Source organism: Gossypium hirsutum, chromosome A13 (assembly GCF_007990345.1).
Source record: "Gossypium hirsutum isolate 1008001.06 chromosome A13, Gossypium_hirsutum_v2.1, whole genome shotgun sequence".
Taxonomy (NCBI): domain Eukaryota; kingdom Viridiplantae; phylum Streptophyta; class Magnoliopsida; order Malvales; family Malvaceae; genus Gossypium; species Gossypium hirsutum.
In genome coordinates this window covers 102,223,203-102,247,846 of record NC_053436.1, presented here as the reverse complement: position 1 = coordinate 102,247,846, position 24,644 = coordinate 102,223,203, and the positions used below count along the sequence as shown (strand labels likewise).

At 32.0% G+C, this 24,644-nt stretch overlaps 1 protein-coding gene across 1 annotated transcript; it reads right to left on the bottom strand.

Annotated features, from left to right (window-relative positions):
- Positions 1 to 2,295: 2,295 nt before the first annotated feature.
- LOC107893152 (caffeic acid 3-O-methyltransferase) lies at positions 2,296 to 22,435 on the bottom strand. The gene is made up of 4 exons (XM_016818077.2): positions 21,844 to 22,435; positions 4,976 to 5,286; positions 4,314 to 4,378; positions 2,296 to 2,910 (listed from the first exon to the last, which is right to left on the bottom strand). Exons 1-4 carry the CDS (start codon positions 22,245 to 22,247, stop codon positions 2,593 to 2,595), a joined length of 1,098 nt encoding a protein of 365 aa, XP_016673566.1. The 5' UTR covers positions 22,248 to 22,435; the 3' UTR covers positions 2,296 to 2,592.
- Positions 22,436 to 24,644: the final 2,209 nt, after the last annotated feature.

Sequence of the window (24,644 nt, the reverse complement as noted above, 5' to 3'; positions counted from 1 at the left end):
TAAGATCTGAGCCTTGCGGAGCGGACACTATGATATTCAAGCATCAACGTTAAATATGAAACAAAATGATATCATCTAACTTACTAGAGTGATACTGTGGCGACGATTATTAGGTTCCATAGAGTAACACCGCAACGACAATCAGTAGCTATATGGCCTGATACTACAACGACAGTAAGGTCCTCCAGTGTGACACCTCAAAAAAGGTATAAGGTGTAAGACCATAGCTCGACTATGGAAACTAATAGAGTTCGTTGGGACAATAAACATGGGGATTATAAGGTGTAAGACCATGGCTCGTCTATGGCAACCAATAGAGTCCATTAAGACATAAAACACTGGATAGTCCGTTAGGAAATTAAACATGGGTCCATACTTAGTATGACCATAGCTTAGCTATGGCACCAACCAAAGGACGAGCTTGGAAGTTGCTAGGACAAGGTAATGGAGATTGAGCTATGACTAGCACAGAAGAACAAGCGTAAACGAGGTAGCTTAAAGATCTTCCAAAATGTAAGGAGAAGGAAAAACATGTAGAAAAGTCTGAAGTTGTAGGTAAGTCTCTTAATGAGGATTAACTATGATAACTGTGGGAGAACCCGTGGGTGTGAGGCTGTAGGTCTTGGGTGAATAAACTTGAAATCGTTTTACTGATTTCTTCGAGCAAATTTTATTCTTGAAAAACATCATTAATACATAAAAAATTTATAAAAATTGAATTCATTAATAATCAAAATCTAAAACTTCGTAATAAATAACATCTATTAATTGATATACCACATTGTAAATTGAAATCTTAATCTAATAATTTCAATAAATAAATAAATAGAAAATTAATAATGATACATACTGTTTTTATATTTTTGTTGGAATCATAAAATTTTGAAATAAATTTTAATAAATTAAAATTCATCATGTCAAATCATTAAATATACATATAACTTTTAATTTAGGTTAACATTAAATGATAAGTAATAAAAATTGGATCCGTGAAAATTAATAAGATGAAAGATTTTCTTGTATCATTTTAATAAATTAATCCAAATCCTAGCCTTGTGGGCTCCATATAATTCGGAAAAAAAACGTTTACCACTTCTATAAATGTCGTTTCAGAACTGCATGCATTTCAACTGCCTATTCATAAATTTCTGTGCATTTGATTAAACTTTCTGCAAATTCTTATCCAAACCCAGAATTACAGGAAACTAAAAGTCAGGATGATGAGTTCACAACAAAGTACAACAAAGGAAGAGGAAGATTGTTTACGGGCAATTCAATAGGCTACTTCAACAGTGCTCCCTTTTGCTTTGAAAGCCGCCGTTGATCTTGATTTATTCGAGCTTATAGCGAAATCGGGTCCAGGTTCCATGGTTTCTGCTGCTGAGATTGTCTCCAGACTTCCAGCTAAGAACCCTAATGCTTCCGAAATCATCGACCGTATACTTCGATTTCTGACGGCCCATTCGGTCTTGGATTGCAAGGTTGCTACCGATGAAGACGGAAACACGACGAGATTATATGGTATTGCTTCAATCGGCAAATACTTTGTTCAAAATGAAGATGGAATTTCCGTAGTTCCAATGCTGCATCTGAATATGGATAGACAAGTATCCAATTGAGTGCAAAAAATTAAAAAGCAACGGCTTAATTTCTTTTTTTTTTGAAAATTTTGAAGGCTTTTTTAATATATTTTGAAAGTTCAACTACTCAATTGAATGCAAAATTTGAATTTTAATTTGAATTTTAATAAAATAATTTATTAAATTTTATAATATTTAATTTATAAAAAATATTAACTTTTTACAATTATATAAGTTTGATAGCTATGAATTTAATTAATTATACAATATATTATAATCACTTAATTATAATTAAATAAACTAATTTTAAAAATCACATAGAGTGTAGGTAAATGTGTTCAACAGAACCAATACTTCATGATGCTTTTTTCCCCATGTATAACGATGTTATATGAACACCACTAACAATGTAGCAGTGGGCACAAAATCGCTGTGGGAAAATCCATGGTAAAAAATTCGCAGTGTTTGCATCAAAGAAATGCTGCCAAAAGAAGAAAGATAATAAGTGGTGGAATTTATTGCATTCAGTTACACATGTACTTTAGCGGGGTTTTATCAACTAAATATCGCAGTGACTTTGAACGCCGAAAAATGTTAATATTTATGAACGCTTCTTTATTAAAAACACCAATAAATACGCATGATATATTTTCTTTTCCTTATTTTTGCATTTTCAAAATGATTTTTAATATTTTACAGTCAATAATAATAGAAATTTATAATAAAATAAAACTCAAATATATAATATTTAAATTTAGAAATGTATTCATTACAAATACTTTGTAAACAATCCAAATATACCAATATTAACCAAAATAATAACACAAAGTACCTACGGTTGATGCACTTGATTTTGTAATTGAATTTATTGGAATCTTGCTCTATCTTCTTCTTGACTGGCCTCATACCTTCTTTCTTTTTCGTATCTTCATCTCTCTTCTTCTTTTTCAACTTCGATTCTGGGATGAAATACGGTGCTCACCTCTGTTATTGGGAGATGAAATGATAATAACTATTGTGGTGAATTGTTCACATTTTTCAACAATTCAATGACCCAATAATTGTAAACACGACAAATAGGTTTGAAAGCAGCGAAACCAGCTTGAACAAACAATGTCTCAAACTCTTTGAATGTTCGTTCCTTTCCACCAGGGAGCAAATGAAGCATTCCCACATCATAAGTGAGTGTTGTGGCTGTGACAATATTAGGCGTGGGCAGTTCTGGCAATACTGATTCCACTACTATCACTTTTCCACACTCTGATATTGCTTCATAACAATTTCTTAGCAATTTCAAGCATTCTTTGTCTCCCCAATCGTGAAGTATCCACTAAACCAACCACAATATATATTTATTAGTTTAAATAATCTGGGTCAATTCATTGAAACAAGATACAGTATTTTAAACAAAATGTTGAGGTAAGATGTGAAGATTTGAGTTGAGTGGTACTCGACAGTGTCAATTACAGATTACTACTGAAGTGGTTTATTACTTGTTTTATTTGGTTTGACAATTTAATGAAAAAATATTTGAACCTATTAATGTATTGTTATATTGAAGATATTATAATCTATCTATGGAAACCAATACTTGGCTTTTAAAGATTGGATAGGATTCAGGTGAATCAATTAAGTCATTAGAACGTGGAGATTTGATCAAGATTGTGTTACTGATTTTGAAAAGCATATCTTCGATTGGTTGTGCTTTGATTGTTAATGACGTAATAGTTATTTTCAAAGAGTTGCTTTATATTCACTTAGATTTTATGTTAGCAAGCTGAAATTGATATATACTTTGACATTTGTTTAGGTTTTGTATAAGAATTTATTGAGTGCACTCTGATTTGTTCATTAATGAACTATTTTTGTGAGAGAGTGCAAACTGTTATTGTAAGCATTGTTGAATGTTTACTACTCAAGTTCTCAGGGAAGAATTTGGAGCTGAGTATTCTAGCCTTTAGCTACAAAGGTGATATCCCTATACTTGGGGATTGATAGAGTATGAAACACTTGTTGTATTTGTGATTAAAGATAGTGAAATTGCTCACTGAATTAAGCTTTGCAGATGTAAGAAAATCAAACTGCATAAACAAACTTTTAACGTTCATTATTTCGTTTGCACAGTTTTTATAATACTAAGCCATAATGACTATTACAATCAAACACTTCTATTTATAATTTCATAGTTTAACAAACAAACCACTAGAGATAAGTAATAAGAAAATTAGCAACATTAATTTTTAATAAAGAAATCGAACTTTTACAAATAGAAAACGAAAGTATTAGTTTGAATAACTGGTGAAAAATAGATTCGGATTAACTAAATTGATTTAACTGATTTTTCGGAATATAGTATAGTTTTTAAATATCAATTTTATTATTATTATTATTATTTTGTTAATCATCAATTTTATTGAAGTAGGAATAAAATACAATTATATATAGAGAGAGAGAAATATGTCTACTGTAATTGACGAGATTTTATTAAATAAAATAATTTTTAATAAATGAAATTACTTCTATAAATTTTATTAAATACATTAGTTAAATCTCATTAATTAATATTTTATTAATATATTATATTTTTTTAATTTAATTTTTTAAAATTCAAATATGATGTGAATCTCAAATGTTGTAATAGATGTATAACAATTATGCCTCTATAAAATTAGAAAATTTAACAAACAAATGAAATTGTTATGGAAAATAAAAGACTTGATCTTAATCGCTAACCTTCATAAAAATAACTTCTGCATTAGGAACTTTGTTGAACATATCTCCTCCTACATGCTCCACACCTAATATCAACAAAATACCGTTAAAAGTTATCAAAGTTCATCGAGGAAACTTTAAACAAAAATTTATTCATGGTTTTGTCTAATATATAAACGAAACATTTATGTTTATAAATTACTTAAGTTTGGTTAAAAAAAATGAATTCAACTTTATTATTATTGAGTTTGAAGTTGAACAAGTTGAATTTATACACTCTATTATTTGACTTGTCAGGATTCATGAGTCTTATTGAAGTTTTTATTTTTGATTACAAACATTTAATTCGAAATAAAACTTGAATTCAAACACAAATATTTGAATTAGAAGTTCTATTTTGGACATCAAGTTTATTTTCTATTATGTAAATAAGTTTCGGTAAAAGTAATTTATTTTCTTTTATATAAAATTTATCGAAATTTTGAAAAGTTAAACTCATTAAGCTTCAATCAAATTTTGAACACTGAATTTTGATTCAAGCCGAAACATTTTACAATTTATTACAAAACTCAATTTCATTCTTTTTTTTTCGATAAAATAAAAGATGGAGTATTCCCACTATTCTTCCTAGTTTAAATTTCAAGGAAAAATCATGAATAAAATTGAATCAATTGTAGGGTTACCTGGAATATTGGGTGCATCTTTAACAACAAAGGGCAAATCAAAGTTAATGCCCTTAATTCGAGGGTACTTTGAAATAATGAGCTTAAGATTTGTGCCCCATCCTCCTCCCACATCAACCACTTGGGTTAAGCCTTCAAAACCCTTGTAGATTTGTAGGGCTTTATTCATGACTATGGCAGTGTGGCTGGACATTGAGTGGTTGAAAGTATTGGCTAAATTTCTATCTTTTGCAGCCACCTCGAAAATGTCCACTCCAAATCCCCTCACAAATGACAACCCACCTTCCAATGTTGCTTCTTTCAAGAAGTTCCTACACAAAATTTTACATGATTTAATAAACCCAAAAGATAATGAAAAATACGGTGATTAAACATTTGTTTCTAATTTGTAATTTTTAAATCTTGATAGAATGCCTCGCGTAAATTCATAAGATTAATGGCTTAATCGTCTTTAAATTAAATATTTATCAAAAGCCAAGTTAATTTAAAATAAATTTAAAGTGAAGCTATTAAAGACAAGTAACAAATTCCATATATATATTCAAAGATATAGAAAGTGATGTTGAAAATAGTTAAAGGAGAATTTAAATAGCAAGCACAACAAGATATCATGGCCAAAACGGTGATTATAAAACTTCTTGGGCAGAAAATCGGATTCAACAATTTGGTTTCCAAGCTTAATAGTATGTGGAAGTCAAATCACTCATTTCAACTTATGGACTTAGAGAATGATTACTACTTCTTTAAATTTCAAGCAAAGGAGGATTATGACAAAGTGTTGATTGATGGTCCTTGGATGATCTATGGGTAGTCTTTAACAGTACAACCATGGTCATCGTCCTTCAATACTTCTGTGAGTTATCCAAAACACTTAGTGGTTTGGATTCAGCTCCCGGGTTTCTCGGGTTCTTATTAAGAAAATGTCTCTTGGAGGTGGTGGGAAGCTCGATAGGCCAAGTGATCAAGGTGGACAATCAAATTGAAAAAAGAATGCGAGGCCAATTTGCTAGAATGGCGGTGAGTGTTGATCTAAATAAACCGTTAATTTCTAAAATCCAAGTGGAAGGGAGATTACAGAGGATAGAGTACAAAGGCTTACCAAATGTTTGTTTTGGTTGTGGCTACAACGGCCACCAGAAGGAGGTGTATCCTAAACTAGGGAAGGAAAACCCACCGATGGGTCAGCAGCAGGAGGCTACTGTTGTCAAATTACCGACGATGACGAAACTGAATTGTAGGGCGAAAACAGAGGAATTTGGGTATTGGATAGTTGTTTCGCATCAATCAAGGCGTCCTAAAAGGAAGAATGCTAAAATGGAGACTAATCAACAAAAAATGAATAATGGATCAAGATTTTCCTTGATTGTTGATTTGAATGAGGAATCAGGGGATGGTACAACTGGAAATATGGATAAGAAGTCATCAGGTACAATAAATGTTATTATGCCCAAGTTAGGCTTTTCCTTGGGTGAAGCTAGTGGGTCATCTTTGAGTGGGTCCAAAAATAAAGGGAAAGCATTGCAAGGATCTAGGCTTAGAAAGAAAGGATTGAATAGGGTTAAGTTTGGATCTAGTGGGCCACAACAAAAAAAGTGATCAAGTTAAAGAGTCACATGAGGAAACTAGTCTTCACAAAATTGAGACGATGGTGGCTTTTCAGGCATTAGGTGAAAAAAAAATTACAGAAGAAAAGGGGAATCACGGAGTGGTTGTTGTGGAGGAGAATGGGACCCGAATATTATGGTGGTCGAGGGTGAGAACATGTCAAATAAGTCAGGGTTGAAGTTTTTGAAAGGTGGGCCATCTTCCCATTGTCCCGCCAAAACCTTCTACTGTGAAATGGGGTAAGTTTAGGGACCAAAACCATCATGGGTTGTGAAACAAGAAGAAGGTTGATGCTATGATGCCAGTGGTGGATCTAGTGGAGAACATCTCTAAGCAGATTGATTCTGCAATAAGGAATATTGAAGTGCCAAGAGAAGATGGGATGGAGCTATTGGAAGCGGAAAGCGACAAGGGGAACTTCCAGGCTAAATGTTAAATTTGAGGTTAGATTTTCTTTTCTATCTAATTTACATGTTTATGCTTCTGAATTTCTTAGTCTAAATTGTCAATGATGCGCACACCCTCGATTTAATCGTATTCTGAAAGAATATATTTTTGAATTTGCTGTGGATGTAGTTGTACTATTAGAAACCAGGATAAGTGGGGTTCGAGCAGATTCAATTATCTTGAATTCAAGTTTTAAATTTTCTTGCAGAGTGGAGGCACGAGGTTTTGCTGGTGGTATTTGGGTGCTATGGAATGAATTTGTTTCAATAGATATCCAGGTAAGCCATTTCCAATTAATTCATATGTCACTCTTTATGGTTCAAAAGGCCAAAGCATTTTATTGAACAGTTGTATATGGGAGTCCAGATGTGAGGAAACGTGAAATTTTATGGAATGCTTTAAGTAAGATAGCGAGGGTTATGAGGAAACCTTGGATGCTAGTGGGAGACTGGAATGCTATTTTGGACACAATTGATTATCAAGGTCTAAATTTGATGAGGAGACAGTGGTGCAGGAGATTCAAAGCTTTTTTGTCTGATTACTGTAGGAATATTCTGTAAATATTTTAGGAATATTTTTTAGATATTTTTTTTATTAAAATCCCTTATTTTAAGAGATCATATCTCCTATTTAGTATCTTTCCTAACTTAGAGTTTCCTAAAGTAGTGTCATAGGTTGTATATAAAAACTCTGATTTATGTTCTATTTAGTATCAAATACTCTGATTTCTACATGGTATCAGAGCAGTGCAAGTCTATGGACAATTTACTAACAGTGATGAGATTGCACGCCAGATTTGGTACAAAGAGAACATTTTTAAGTGCAATCTGTTCATTGAGAATAATAGTGCCATGTCCCTCTATTTTGCACAAGGTACCATCAGCCGTTTTGACAGCTTTACCAAAGGTATGGAAAAAATTGTGAAACAATGCCTTGTTACCAGTCATATGATCCGTAGCACCAGAATCGAGGATCCAATTAGGAGTCAACTGGGAGGAGAAAATGCAGTAGAAGAAAGGTTACCTTCTGCATCTTTTATGACCAGATTACCCTCACAAGACCCTTGAAACTTTCCAAATAGGTTTTGAAGTTCAGCAATCTGTTCTTTAGTGAAACTAGTGACAGAAGTGGCAACGACAAGGCTTGATTTATTATCTCGAGAGTGCTTGGACTTCCAGTCCTGAGGCTTACCATGAAGCTTCCAACACTTCTCCTTAGAGTGGCCGGGCTTTTTGCAATGATCACACCAAGGTCTCCCCCGTTTGGAAGAGGGAGATGATTAATGGGTCAGTAAGGCAGATCTTTCAGAAGTGGAATATGGTTCATCAGACAGCATCACACACCTTCGGCTTTCTTCCTTTTTGACCATAGAGAAAGCCTCTCGAAGGGAGGGAAGAGGAGAAATAGCCAAGACCCTGCCGCGAACCTCGTCCAGGTCCTTATTTAAGCTTTGGAGAAATAGAAAAACTCTTCGTTGAGTAACAATTTGTTGATAAAAAGCAGCATCTCTTGGATCTACCCAATCATAATGTGCATACAAATCTAATTGTTGCCAAAGAGCAGTAAGGGTATTGTAGTAGAGAGTTTCCAATACCAATACCTTGGAAACTAAGGATGGGTATGCACAATAGGATGGGTATTGGAAACTAAGGAGTTTCGGACCATAGAGCTGCACTGTTTTTATCTAAAATATTGCTCCTAATAAGTCCAAGTTAGATCCTAAGTCTTTAAAATGTGTATTGGTTGGGTATTCTTCACTTAAGAAGGGTTATAAATGCTATCATCCTCCTTCTAAACGATTTTTCACCACTATGGATATAACATTTTATGAGCAGGATTCCTATTTCACTCAGGCTGAAATTCAGGGGGAAACATGGAGTGATTTTCAGCCACAACAGGTATCTCCTCCTAATCTTCATTCTCAACCTTAAGAATTGCCATCTTGTTCGCCATTACCTGCAGATCTGTCACCTGTGAATGCTCTCATTGATTCTCCTGTAGTACCTATGACTAATTCACCTACACCCACTTTAAACATTCTTCCTGAAAATACACCTACTCTAATTGACAGTTTTAAAAAAACACTACCACCCAAATAGCTTCGTGTCTACACAAGAAAAAGAAGACATATCCCTGAGACTGTTTTGCAATCTGATTCTTGCCGAGAATTGGATTTGGGTCCAGCTGCTGAAATGGAAGAAGAAATCAGTAAGTCCACTACTCTAGATGACTTTCCTATTGCTATTAGAAAAGGGGTTAGACAGTGCACCAAGCATCCTATTGAAAAATTTACTGGTTATAATTTATTGATGTCGTCTTTTCAAGCATTTACAGTAACTTTCGATAAAGAACAGGTTCCCACAAGCATAGATGAAGCTCTAAAGGATCCAAAATGGAGAAAGGCTGTTGAAGAGGAAATTTGTGCACTAGAGAAAAATGCTACTTGGACCATTACAGACCTTCCTCAAGGAAAAAAGGCTGTCGGCTGTAAATGGATCTTTGCTGTAAAGTATAACTCCAATGGCAGTATCCAACGATACAAAGCTAGACTAGTGGCCAGAGGTTTCACGCAAACATATGGGATAGACTTCATAGAAACTTTTGCACCTGTGGCAAAGCTTAACACTATTCGAGTACTCCTAAGTTTGGCTGTAAATTGCGATTGGAAATTGCACCAACTTGATGTAAAAAGTGCATTTCTTAATGGCAAGCTTGAGGAAGAAGTCTATATGCAATTGCCACCTGGCTCAAAGTCTATTGAAGGTAGCAACAAGGTTTGCAAGCTCAACAAGTCTCTATACGGGTTAAAACAATCACCCAGAGCTTGGTTTGAGAGGTTCACTAAAGTCATTCTTCAAAATGGCTACAAGCAGCCCCTTGCTGATCATACGCTTTTCATCAAGGTAACTTCTACAAATAAGAAAGCTATCCTAATTGTGTATGTGGATTACATCATTCTTACTAGAGATGATGAGGAAGAGATTAGCAATTTGAAGAAGTTGTTAAACAGGGAATTCGAAACCAAGGACTTGGGAAAGCTAAGGTATTTCCTAGGAATGGAGGTGGCAAGATCAAAAGAAGGACTTGTGATCAACCAGAGAAAGTATGTACTTGATTTACTCAAAGAAACTGGTTTTCTTGGCTGTAAGCCGGCTGATACACCAATGGAGGCAAACTTGAGATTCAATAAAGAAGATGAGTCCTTAGTAGACAGAGAGAAATTTCAAAGGTTAGTTGGGAAACTAATCTACTTATCCTTGACAAGGCCAGATATAGCTTTTCCCGTAAATGTGATAAGTCAACACATGACTAATCCTACTGAAGAGCATATGGCAGCAGCAAATAGAATTCTCAAGTACTTGAAGAAAACTCCAGGACACGGCTTAATGTTTAAGAAGACACAAGACAGAACTGTTAAGATTTTTACAGACTCTAGTTGGGCTGGAGATCTCATTGAAAGAAGATCCACTAGTGGGTACTGCACTTTTGTTTAGGGTAACCTTACAACTTGGAGAAGTAAGAAACAATCTGTTGTTTCAAGAAGTAGTGCTGAAGCTGAATTTAGAGCACTAGCTTTGGGGATATGCGAAGGAATTTAGCTACTTAAATTACTAAAAGAACTTGGCACAAATCAGGAGGATCACTTTGAAGTTTTATGTGATAATCAATCTGCCATTCAGATTGCCAAGAACCCAGTTCAACATGACCGAACAAAGCATGTTGAAATTGATAGGCATTTTATTGCTGATCAAGTCAACAAAAAGACAGCCACTCTTTCTTACATTCCTTCAGAAGGACAGATTGCAGACATTCTTACCAAGGCTTTGCCAAAGCCTGTGTTCAATAAATTCCTATTCAAGCTGGGATTATACAATGTATATTCTCCAGCTTGAGGGGGAGTGTAGGAATATTCTGTAAATATTTTAGGAATATTTTGTAGATATTTTTTTTTATTAAAATCCCTTATTTTAAGGGATCATATCTCCTATTTAGTATCTTTCCTAACTTAGAGTTTCCTAAAGTAGTGTCATAGGTTGTATATAAAAACTCTGATTTATGTTCTATTTAGTATCAAATACTCTGATTTCTACAATTACAATTTGATTGATTTAGGTTTCTTTGGCCCCAAATTCACTTGAAACAGGGGTACAACTTTTGAAAGGCTAGATCGTGGAATTAGAAATATTGATTGGGTTAATGAATTTCCAAATTATGCAATTTGGCATCTCCATAAATTAAAATCAGACCATTGACCTTTACTTACTACATTTGATGGGATAGAGAAGAAAAAAGGTTTGCGTTCGTTTCATTTTTTTGATGGTTGGTTATCTCATAAAACATTTCCTGAATTGGTTAAAGGAAACTAGAATTTTAATGGGGATATTATGGAGACTGTCAATAATTTTGTAGGTGTAGCAAAGGAATGGAATCTTAACACTTTTGGTAGTCTTTTCAAAAGAAAAAAGAAAGTAATGGCTAGGATTAAAAGGGTGCAACGTATATTAGAAGATAAACTAATAAGAAATTTGATGAAGTTGGATTTTTGTCTAAGGCAGGATATGGAATTGATTCTAGATTTGGAGGAACTATTGTGGAACAGAAGTCACGTTGTGATTAGCTAATTAATGAGGATAGGAATACTAAATATTTCCATAGACGGATGCTGAATAGGAGGAGAAATAATAGGATTGAGGCTCTGAAATTAAGCAATGGGTCGTGGAGTTTTGACAATAATGTTCTGAAAGAAAAAACTATTAATTTTTTCAAAAATCTCTATACTATAGAAGGATCAATTAGCAGGATATTGATGTGTGCGAATTACTTTCCTCAGCTAAATGATGGTGAAATACATAACCTTTGTATGGAGGTGACAGATTTGGAAACAAATGCATTTTTGGATAGTATGGCACCGTTGAAGGCACTGGGAATTGATGGGCTGCATGCAAATTTTTTTCAGAGCCAATAGAATATTGTTGGCCCCTCAGTGTGTCGTGTAGTAAAAGATGTGTTTGCGGGTCAACCTTTGAATCCAAGTCTGCATACTACCCTGCTAGTGTTACTTCCAAAGGTGAATAACCCAGAGGCTTTTTCTCAATTCAGACTAATCAGCCTCTGTTTAGTGTTATATAAGATCATTACGAAGACTTTAGTCAACAGGCTAAAAATAATCATGATGAAGCTACGTCTCCAAACCAAGTCAATTTTGTGTCGGGTCGCTGAATTATGGACAACATAATAATTGTTCAGGAGGCTATACATACGATGTGCACTTTGAAAGATAGGATTGGTTGGATGGCAATCAAAATAGACTTAAAGAAAGCCTATGACCGAATCCGATGGGATTTCTTGAAGGATACTCTTAAGACTGCTGGGTTACTATCAATAATTTGTAATTTAATTACGAATTGTGTAACAATATCTTCAATGTAGGTATTGTAGAATGGAGAGGTTACTCCTGAATTCATACCAACTCACGGGGTGTGGAAAGGTGATCCAATATCTCCGTACTTGTTTGTTTTGTGCAATGAGAGACTAGGTCACTATATTCAACAAGCAGTTGAAGAAGGATAATGGAAATCTATGCAGTTTTCTGTAGATGGACCTGGGTTATCTCATCTGTTTTTTGCGGATGATCTTGTGCTCTTTTGTAAAGCAGCACTTGAATAGGCTAGAATTTTCAAGGAAATACTAACAAAATTCAGTTGTTTCTCAGGCATAAAGTCAATAATCAGAAGTCTCAAATTTATTTCTCAGCCATGGTGGATAATTCAGTAGGAAATGAGATAAGCGAATACTTAGGAGTGACAAGAATGAATGATCTCAGCAAGTATCTGGGCGTTCCTCTATTACACTCACGAGTTACGAAAGGTACTTATGCTTTTTTTCATTAAGAAACTGAGGAAGCTGCTTTCTAGATGGGAAGGGAAACTTCTGTCATTAGCAGGTAGGGTTACCTTAGCAAAATCAATATTGCAATCAATTCCCAATTATTTTATGCAGTCGACTCTTATCCCATTGGGTGTTTGCAAGGAGGTTGAAAAGCTTATTCGTCAATTTATTTGGGGATCTAGTAATATTTCTCGGAAAACAACACTAGTTGGTTGGGAAAAATGTTGTCTACCACTAGACCAAGAGGGGTTAAGACTAAAGCGAACTCAGTATCAAAATAAGGCATTCCTTCTTAAACTTGGTTTCAATTTTCTATTACAGAAAGATGCCTTGTGGGTTAGGATACTCAAGTTAAAATATAAAATTGATGAGGATTGTCTACAAAACATTGAAAGAAGATGTTGCAATTTTACTTGGAAATCTATTTTGAGTGTGTGGGCTGATCTTCAGAGTAGCCTTTTTTGGCGTGTAGGAGATGATAGGAGAGTAAGGTTTTGGACTGATCACTAGATTAAAGAGTTGGGACCTTTATCCAACTATTGTACTAATGCAAGACTTGTTTTTCAAGATGCCACAGTATATGCAATGGTAACATTAGAAGGGGAATGGAACTGGGAGCATTTTTAAAGGGATCTCCCAAAGGAAGTTTTCTTGTATATTATAGGCATTCATCCCCCAAAAGATGATGTAGGGGAAGACCAAATAGCATGGAGGTTAACGGATAATGGCAAATGCACAGTAGCTAGTGGATACAGTAAATTCGCACATGGTGATTGGCTCTTACGAGATCGAAAATGAAAGTTAATATGGAAATTACATGTTCCTCAGAGGGTTTGGTAGTTCCTTTGGCTTCTATTACACAACCGACTCCTATACAATTTAGAACGGTGTAGGAGAGGAATGGTTGTTAGCCATTTTTACAATTTATGTAGGAGTGGGGTTGAAACACCTTTGCATGCGGTGAGAGATTGCTTGGTAGCTCAAAATCTCTGGGTAAAATTTATACTAACAGACAAGTTGGATATTTTCTTTTCATTAAATTTGGAAGAATGGTTGATAACAAATCTTTTAGATTTTAATGAGGCTATTGTCTAATGTGTTTATTGGAATATTTTATTTGGATTATAACTTGGAGAATATGGAAACGACGAAACAACTCACTCTACAATAGAGAATTTGGTGAGGCTTCAATTAAGGTTGCTGGAAGTATTGCCTTTACAAAATCAGTCACGTTGGCGAACAGTAGAAGAAATAAACAGAATGATCCGGCAATGTCTTTTACTAGTTAGCAGCCACCACCTAGCCATTGGCGCAAGTTGAATACTGATGGCTCAAGGCATTTGACTACTGGTCGAGCCTCTACTGGGGGTTTGTTTTGGGATCATCAAGGTAAATGGGTTACTGGTTATAGTCGGAATATAGGTGATTGTTCTATACTTGATGAAGAATTATGGGCAATCATGGACGGATTGGATATAACTTGGAAAAAAGGTGAAAAGCAATTACTGGTGAAAAGTGATTGTTTGATTGCGGTCAATATGCTTAATGGTCAGACAGAGGAGACAGAAAGGAGTCTAGCACAAATCATCAAAAAACTGTTAGAAAGGGATTGGCATGTGAAGGTAATGTTTACTCTACGCTAAGGGTGAGCGTTCGATCGAATCGAATCGAATTGAATGAAAAAATTTTGAGTTAATCGAGTTGACGAATCATATTTTATCGTCCTAATTTGATTTGAAATTTTCTTGAATCGAGTCGAGTGAGATGGAATTCGAATCGAATCGAATCGAATATATTTGTTCGAGTTAAATTTTAAAAAATAATTTTGGGTCCTTGTAACCACTATCACCCATCGTAATAAAATTTGTCCACCTTAATTAAAATTTTTATTAACTTTCATCACTTCATAATTTATTTATTAATCTTTTATATACGGGTTAGCTTCTTTGTTTGCTTAGTTGTTTCAATTATCTTCAGATTCTTGTCATTATGTATTTTCGAATTAAAAAATATATTAAATGTAAAAATATGATTTTTTAATAAAAATTATTTTAAAGATAAAATGTGAAATTGATACCAATATAAAATTTTAACATGAATATTTAATGGCATAATTAATTTCAATTTTAATATAAATATTCAATATGACTAAACAATTCAATAATATAAATAATATAAAATGTGAAATTTAATTTAATAATATAAATAGTAGATATAAATAAAATTACTACTTTTTATGTTTAGTCATTTTTTTTAGATAATTTTGATTTTTTATTTGAGAGTAAAGGGTGAGAAGTAAAAATTTAGAGGGAAAATAAAAAGTTTTGGGGATAAAAGTTTTGAGGGAAAGTAAATAGGGGGAGTAAAATTTTGGGGGAAAAATATTAAAAAAATTGGGGGGTGGATTTGGGGTAGATGGGAGGTGGGATTGAAAGGAAGTAAAAATTTTAAGAGGAAAGTGGGAGGGAGTAAAAATTATGGGGGAAAATAAAAAGTTTTGAGGGTTTTTGGAAATAAAATTTTGAGAAAAAGTAAATAGGAGAGTAAAATTTTAGTGGGAAATGGATTTTGGATAGATTAGGGGGGTTGGGATGGAAGGAGAGTAAAAGTTTTGAGGGGAAAATGGAAAGGAGTAAAAGTTTTAAGAGAAAAGTAAAAAGGTTTGGGAGTTTGGGGTAAAAATGTAAAATATTATAGTTTGATATTCGAATTATTCGAATTATTCGAGTTATTCGAATTCGAAAACTCAACTCGATTCGAACTCAAAATTTGAAAAAAGATCGAGTTGACTCGAATAACTCGATTAACTCGAATAACTCGATTTGTTTAACTCAAAATTTTAATTTTTTTTATTTTTTCGAGTCGAATCGAGTTTTGCTCACCCCTACTCTACGCACAGCGAATATGGTTGTAGATTCCATGGCAGCACTAGGAAGAAATGTTCCTTTTGGTTTGAGAATTTATTATGTTCCCCCTAAAATGAGTGAGATGGAGATTCTACAAGACAGTATTGGTGTCAAATATAATTCTTGTTATGGCTAAATGTATTTAGCTTCCTTATCTACCAAAAAATATATATTAAATGTGTGTTTAAGAATAACTTACAATAAATAGTAAAACGCTTGGTTTAAAACTAATTGATCATAATAACACATGGAATATGTTTAACAGTTCGTTTTTCAATGTTGTCGGAAACGGTGGTTTCGGGACTCCATTTCCGATGTTCAAGCCTATAAATATTAAATAATAATATTTACAAGATTAGTATAAAAATTATTTAAAGTTTGGCCCATTAATTTTGTCATTTAGATAGTTAATTAAGGTACAATGACTAAATTATAAAAATTACAAAAATTTATCACAATAGATTTTTAAATAATCAAGGGACCAAAGGAGTGATTTGACCCATTTTATGTGGCCAAACTGTGGTGGAGGTAAGTTGTACTCCACTAATTTTAATTTTTATTTTAAAATTATTATATTAGTATATTGAAACATGCTTTGTTTTAATTATATTAAATTAATTAATATTAATACCGGTATATATATTAAACTAAAAGAACAAAAATAAGACCACCATGTTCATCTTTTCTTCTTCACGAAACAAAGAAAGAAAAAGGGATTTCAAGCTTTTACCAACTTTGTTACTTTGATTGGTAAGTTATTTTAATTCAATTTTTTTAATTTTTTTAAGATCGTAGAAGCTTGATTTAGTTAATTCAAGCATTGTTTTTTAAAACTTTTAAAATTTTTAAAAATTATCATTGATGAATATTTGAAGTGTTTGGTATTAAATTGGTAGATTTTAAGCTTATAAGTGAAAAATGATTAGTTTATAAAATTTAATTGCTAACTTTTTAACATAGGGACTAAGGTGCATGAATTTTGAAATTGATGTTATGTTTTTGTATTTTTTATAATAGAAGGTTGTAAAAGGATGTAATTGAGATTGGTTTCGAAATCGAAGCTCAAATTTGAAAGTTATAGCAATTCAGTTTTAGGGACTAAATTGAATAAAATAAAAAATTTTAGGAGATATCTTAAAAATGAAATTAAATTGATACATGGATATAATAGGTTGTTATAAGATGTTTAGAATTGAAAAATTAAAATGAATTATTATAGATCAGGAAATGAATTAATTAGAGAATAATCGAGAAAAAGACAAATTGCGGATCAGTCCTCGGCGTCTTGCTTGTTATTATTTTTGCCGAGTAAATTCATATGAGACTTACTTTATTAATTAATGATATAATTGTATTATATTGTTTTAATTTATAGTTGAATTATTATATAATGTTTTTGGCATCAAAAGGATTAAATCGAAAAATATGAAATATATAATAGATATGAACAGATATGTGGTATCAAATGGTTTTGTTGTAAGATAGTATTAGTATAAGTTATACTTGTAGCCTTTAATACGGTAATGTTTGATGTTGTGAAATATATATATATATATATATATATGAAATAGATATTGTCTAAGGAGCAACTGACTAATGTTATGAAGTAAATACCATGGAATTGAATGGATTATAAATGGTTGAATGTTATATGATATAGGTTAGATTTGTATAAATTGAATTGGTATGATTTAGGTACCATTTTGAGGTACATTGGTTTAGTTGAATGGAAATTAGTGGATGTTATGATTGATTATGAAATTGATATGATTGATTATGAAATTGATATGTATATATTGATATTACATGATTATAATGTATATGAATTACTATTTGAAATATGAAAAACGTGTATATGACTATAGAGGTTGAATTGATATGAATTCGATAATAGGCCCATGAGAACTTAGTAAACGATTAGAATACGAATAGCTCAGAGTTTATGTTTTGTAATCCCACGCTATAACTCACCTAAATTACTGGATATTTTCATTATTTAGTATTATTAAATATTAAATAAGTGAGATTGATTAACTGAATTAAATTGGTATGAAATGTTGATTTTTGAGATGGACTAAACTGAATACATTAGAAAGTAGTATTTTTTTTCATGAAAGTATGGAACTAATTTTTGATTGAGTTAATATAAATAGATGAATTGAGTTTATAATGGTGGTTGATGTGATGTGAATTGAATTGAAATTCTACAGAAGTTGTTACTCAGAAATGTGCAGACAAATACTTCAGCTAGTTCGATGAGGCATTGGGTGCCAAATACATAGATGAGTGATGGGTGCAAATACTTCGACTAGTCCGATAAGCACTGGGTGCCAAATACATCGAGAGAGCACTAAGCGCAAATACTCTGGCTAGACCGATGAGGCACTAAGTGCCAAACACATGGCAACGAGCACTAAGCAAAAATTATTCCGGTAGACGGGTACGAAGTTTGAAAGATTTAGTATGTTAAAACAGTATAATGGATACATTTAATATAATGTTATGTATTGGTATAATTCATAATTTATTCACAACAATATGATTATAAATATGTTGTTAAGTTAATTACTTAATAATTGGTTGTTTCTCGTTTGCAAGTTAGACTAAGTTTTTTATTCTATTTATCATCTTTAGCATCTAATAAATATTTCGGACTCAACATGTCGGTGAACTCTTTGTGGTTAATTAAATTTGGCATGTACCTAACAATGTTACTTGAGTTTTGTTATGTTTGAATACTTGAATATGGAAGTTGAATAGTTTATGTATGTTCTATTAATGTATATAGGTGTTTTACATGTTAGTTGATCTTGATTAAGTTCTTGTGAATATGTATATGTGAATATATATATATAATTGGAAGTGCTTGATGATAAGTTATATAAGTGATGATATGATTAACTAAATTAATGATTAGCAAAGTTTTGAATGAAAGTGTATGTGATTGTGTGAGAACTATGTATGTGCTATAATAAGTGGATTGGTTTGACATGATTTTATGAGGATAATGTTTGTTTGATGATTAATTAGATTAAGGGTGAAACTATGCTAATAGTTTTGTAAGCTAGTTGAAAAGTGTTAAATTTCATGGACTGAATTGGCATGAAGATTTGATGTAATAGTTAATGCTTGAAGTGTGGATAGATTAAGTGCATAACTAATGTCTTATGGTTGTGTTGTTGATTATGGATATTGAAATAGGCTAGATGACTTGAGTTGGTATGTTTTTTGAAAATTGATTTTACCACTTTCGTTTGGAAGTATCGATACCTGAGGATAAGGTATCAATATTTGACCATTTCCTTGAATTCTTCTAACAAATAGATTGCTAAATCAATATCGATACCATAATAAGTATCGGTACTTGTATTAAAGTATCGATACCAAATTCTAAGTATCGATACTAGAAAACTCTTGATAAATTTTGTAAAATTAACAAAATGCCAAAACAGTATTGATACCTAATGTGGGTATCGATGCTTATCTTCAAATTTTGAAAACCTTTCAGTATGATCTTTATTTGTTCTCGGATTGGTTTTCACGATTCTGTAAACTCATTTGAGACTCAGTAACTATCAAATGTTGTGTTTAATTTGTGTTTTTGCCTAATTTTTAGTCGTAATATGTTTTGATATGAATGTTGGTGATTGTAGTTGCTTCGGTAATAAATGTGGTATCCTATGTTTCGTATTCGGTGATCAGGTCAGGCTTGGGATGGTACAATATGTACCATATTAAAATAAAAAAAAGATTAGATTACATTGTGAGAAAAAAAAATTTAAATACATAAATACATCATATTTACAAATTTAAATGCACTACAATTGATAATCATGATGTTGTTATCAATTGAATTAGTGTCGAGTTGGCTTGTGACAAAAAATCAATTGGTGACATTATCTATATACAAAAATTTGGTTAGAGAAAACATTTTATGTTCAAAGCTAATATTTTTAAAGTTTACTCAAGAATTATTATTGGTGTAGTGGTAATGAATTCATAAATTTGTTAAACATGAGTTCAATCCTTAGACATGTTAATTTTAGTTCTTGTTGAGGCAAGTTTTTAAAGTGGCTGATTGAAGTTTCCATTTTGATGAATCACTACACTAGACATGAAACTTGCCTTATTTGTTGGCATGTTTGACCAAAATATCTTGATGATTTGCTTATCTCTTTCTGAGCATTTTGTGTAGCCAATCTTGTGTTAATCACTAGAGAAGAGATTGAATGAAGCAATATTACTTTTCAAAGATTCTTATGTTATCTACTTACCTTTCATGCTAAGATATGCTATTTAAGAAGATATAGGTTGACTTTATGATATTTTGAATGCTTATATTAAGGTAGATCAAGATGGATTGAAGCTTCCCTTGTGAAGATGGATGTGATAAGTTGTGCTAAATAAGCTGACTACCACGTGGTAGTGCCTAGTGCAAACTTCCACTAAGGTAGTGAAGTTACTTTCCATAATTGAGTTGCCAATTGAATGAAGCAAAATTTTTAGACTAGTGAATATGCTGAAATGTTGAAGATGTTATGGTCCATCTATGGAAAACAATATGTGGCTATTGAAAATTGGATTGGATTTGAGTGAATCAATTCAACTCGTGTTATGTTGAGAATTGATTGAGGTCGTGCTACTAATTTTAAAAGACCATATCTTTATTAGATTATGCTTTTATTAGTATCTTATGTAATTGCTATTTTTAAGGGTTTGCTTTTTATTAATTTAATTTCAATGTTAGTAAGTTGAAACCTATATATGTTTTGAGGCTTATCTAAGTTTAGTAGGGAGCTTTATTGAGAGCATTTTGTTTTGTTCATTGTGGAGATATTTTGAGAGTGTGCAATTGAATTGCAAAACCATTAGAGTTTACAATCTAAATTCTCAATGGGAGAACTTAGAGGTAAATGTTCTAGTCTTTAGGTACAAAGGTGAGATATCTATACTTGGGAGTGATAAAATGTGACTAACCAAATTAGGCTTCGCAGACATAGAGAAACCGAACGGCCTAAACAAACATTCGTGTTATTTGTTATTTTTTACACAGATTTTGTAGTCCCAACCCGCATGGTCATTGTCATCAAGCACTTTCATTCAAATATAATAGTTCAAGCAATTAACAACTTTATGTGTTAACAATTATTTTATTTAATAAGAGATTTTAAAATAGTATAGATATTCATAATCACATTTTAAAATAGGACAAATAGTATAAAAATATAACAATTGAATAAATCAGTTGTGTAAAACTAAATAATTATTATACACTTCTAAAACTTTTTTATGATTAATGTCCTAACAACCTAACAATTGAATACATCACTATAATCGTAATTTTGAATTGATCAATATTTTTATCATATTAAATAAAGATAATATTCTTATTAATATATATTTAACAGTAGAAAATTATTGGTAAAAACATTTTTCCAGTCCCTCTAAATTTTGGTATTAAAAAAATTGGGCACTTTAAAAATTCAGAGTAATTTAATTCTTATAAATTTTGAAAGTGAGTAATTAAGGACAATTAGTCACCATTATTATTATTTTTCATCAATTATATATAATTTTAATTGATACAATAACAAATCAAACCTCAATATTTACATGATTTTTTTCCAGTCGAGCAATATCTACATTTCTAGTATTAAGAAATTAAGCTGTCAGTATTACTAAAACATTATTTATGTAAAGCCTTCAATATTTACATTTACATGTCTTTGTTTTGGTCAAGCAATATCTATATATGTAAATCAAGCCTTTAGTATTTACATTTACATGTCTTTATTTTGGTCAAGCAATATTTATAAGTATAGTATTAATAAATTAACCTTTCAATATTTATAAATTTATTATTATATTATTATTTATTTATAATTAACAAAAAATATTAATTACAGTGATTAACTATCTTTCAAAAAATAGACTAGGATTATGTTAGTTTAATATTTTTGAAAGGGACGAAAGAGGTGACCAGAAATATGATATAAAGAGTCAAAGGAAAAGAAGACTAACCAACACTCGATCATATGTCTATCCATAGTCAAATGCAGTATTGGAACTACGGAAATTCCATCTTTATTTTTAGCAAAATATCTGCCGATAGAAGCAATACCATATAATCTCGTCGTGTTTCCGTCTTCATCGGTAACAAGCTTGCAATCCAAGACCGAATGGACCGTCAGAAATCGAAGTATACGATCGATGATTTCGGGAGCATTAGGATTCTTAGCAGGAAGTTTGGAGACAATCTCAGCAGCAGAAACCATGGAACCTGAACCCGATTTCGCTATAATCTCGAATAAATCAAGATCAACGGCGGCTTTCAAAGCAAAAGGAAGCACTGTTGAAGTAGCGTATTGAATTGCCCGTAAGCAATCTTCCTCTTCCTTTGTTGTACTTTGTTGTGAACTCATCATCCTGACGTTTAGTTTCCTGTAATTCTGGGTTTGGGTAAGAATTTGCAGAAAGTTTAATCAAATGCACAGAAATATATGAATAGGCAGTTCTAAAACGACATTTATAACAGTGGCAAACGTTTTTTATTTTCTGAATTATATGGAGCCCATATTATAAAAATCCAAGATTGGGATTTGGAATAATTTATTAAAATGAAAGAAGAAATTAAAATCTTATCTTTCATCTTCTTAATTCACGGATCCAATTTTTATTCTTATTTTCTTGTGGAACAACTTGTTCTTCCTTGACCAATTCTTATTTAATACGCAGGGCTACAGCTTGCACTGACCTCAAAATGTTGAATAACATCATCATCACATATATATATAATTACACATTATTATTTATGATGTTAATCCAAATTAAAAGTTATCTAATATAATTAAATTTTATTTAACTTCAATTATTAAATAAATTATAAGTTAAATATACGTAGATACTCTAGTAATTAGATTCTATTTGATGATTGACTCATTAAAAATTCAGGTTAATATACAAAAAAAAATATAGTAGAGTTGTGATCTCAAATTATACATACTTAACTTTTTTTACATCTCATATTTAGAATAGAGAGAGTCAAGGACACAAGATTTCTAAATATCGATAAATTTAAGTATGCTTTCACGTCTAATTTTATTCTTAATAATTTGACATGACATATTCTAATTTATTAAAATTTATATAATTTTTTTACGATTTTAGCAAGGGGTATAAAAGTTGCATCATGTCGAATCATTAGAACTAAATTAATTTTTTAATAATTTACTTTTTGAAATTATTTGATCTTAAGTTTAAGATTTCGATATGGTATTTCAATTAATACATGTTAAGTTTTAGGTTTTGATTATTAATGATTTCAGTTTTTAGAATTTTTTATGTATTAATAATGTTTTTTAAGAATAAAAGTCTGTTGAAGAAGTCAGTCTAACGATTTTAAGAGAAAAAAAAAAGTTATGGTGATTTTGGCAAGAGAGTGACATTAAAGAAATTTTTTTGGTTAAGTATGGTTTTCATTTTGTGATTAAAAAAATCCCAATTCATCGCCCAATGTTGACCAAAATCTTTGAAAGTTTTTGTTAGAATTAAGTAATCCAAATTTTTATTTAAATAAAATACATTGGTAAAATAAAATAAAAGAAGAATTTATATAGAATTACACTTCTTTTATTTTATTTTAGAATAAGATTTTTTAAACCTTATTAAATTCCATCTATTTGATATTAATTAGAATAAAGTGTTTCAGTCTTACTAGAATATGGCTTTACAAGCCTATAAATAGACATAGTCTATTCCTTTTATATTTATTCGAATTCGACATAGTAAATTTTCTTCTCCTCTGCCAGTGGTTTTTCCCGAAAGGGTTTCCACGTAAAAATCTGTGTATTCTTTATTTTATTTATTTTCACAAATTGGTATCAGAGCTTCCGGGTTGTTCATCTTGATCATGGTAATGGCGTCTTTGAAGTATGAAATTCCGCTGTTGGATCGCAACACCAAATTTGCATTGTGTCAGATTAAGATGCAAGCAGTTCTTGCGCAGATGGATCTGGAGGATGCCCTGCTAGGGATAGATAAGATGCCTTCAACATTTACAAGTGAAGAGAAAAAACGTAAGGATCGAAAGGCATTAACACAATTACATCTGCATTTATCCAATGAAATTTTTCAGGATGTGATGAAAGAGAAGACCGCCGCTGCATTATGGAAGAGGCTAGAACAAGTATGTATGTCGAAAACTCTAACAAGCAAGTTGCATATGAAGCAGCGTCTTTATGCTTATCGTTTGGAGGAAGGTGCGTCTGTACACAAACACTCAACAGTGTTTAAAGAAATTCTCTCAAACTTGGAAGCCATAGAGGTTCAGCATGATAAGGAAGATTTAGGGTTGATTGTACTTTGTTTGTTTCTCCTGTCTTATTCAACCTTTAGAGACATGATTTTATATAGCTGCAAGTCTCTCACAGTTGATGAGGTTTATGATTCTTTGACCTCGTATGATAAGATGAAACATTTTGTGGTTAAACCCGACTCTCAGGGAGAGGGTCTCATTGTTCGTGTGAGACAAGATCGAAATACTGATGATGATCATGGAAGGACACATGAATGGAACCCTCGCATTAAATCTAAGGGTAGATTAAAATCTTCAAACAGAGGTAAAACTTGCAACTTCTGCAAGAAGAAAGAGCACATTAAATCTGAGTGCTATAAGCTACAGAATAAGATTAAAAGGGAGGCTGCGAATCAAAAGGGAAAACAACCAGAAAATTCTGGTGAAGCTGATTTTCTAGAAGACTACAGCGATGGTGAACTTCTAGTCACTTCTGTCAATGATTCTAAAGTAAGCGAGGAGTGGATAC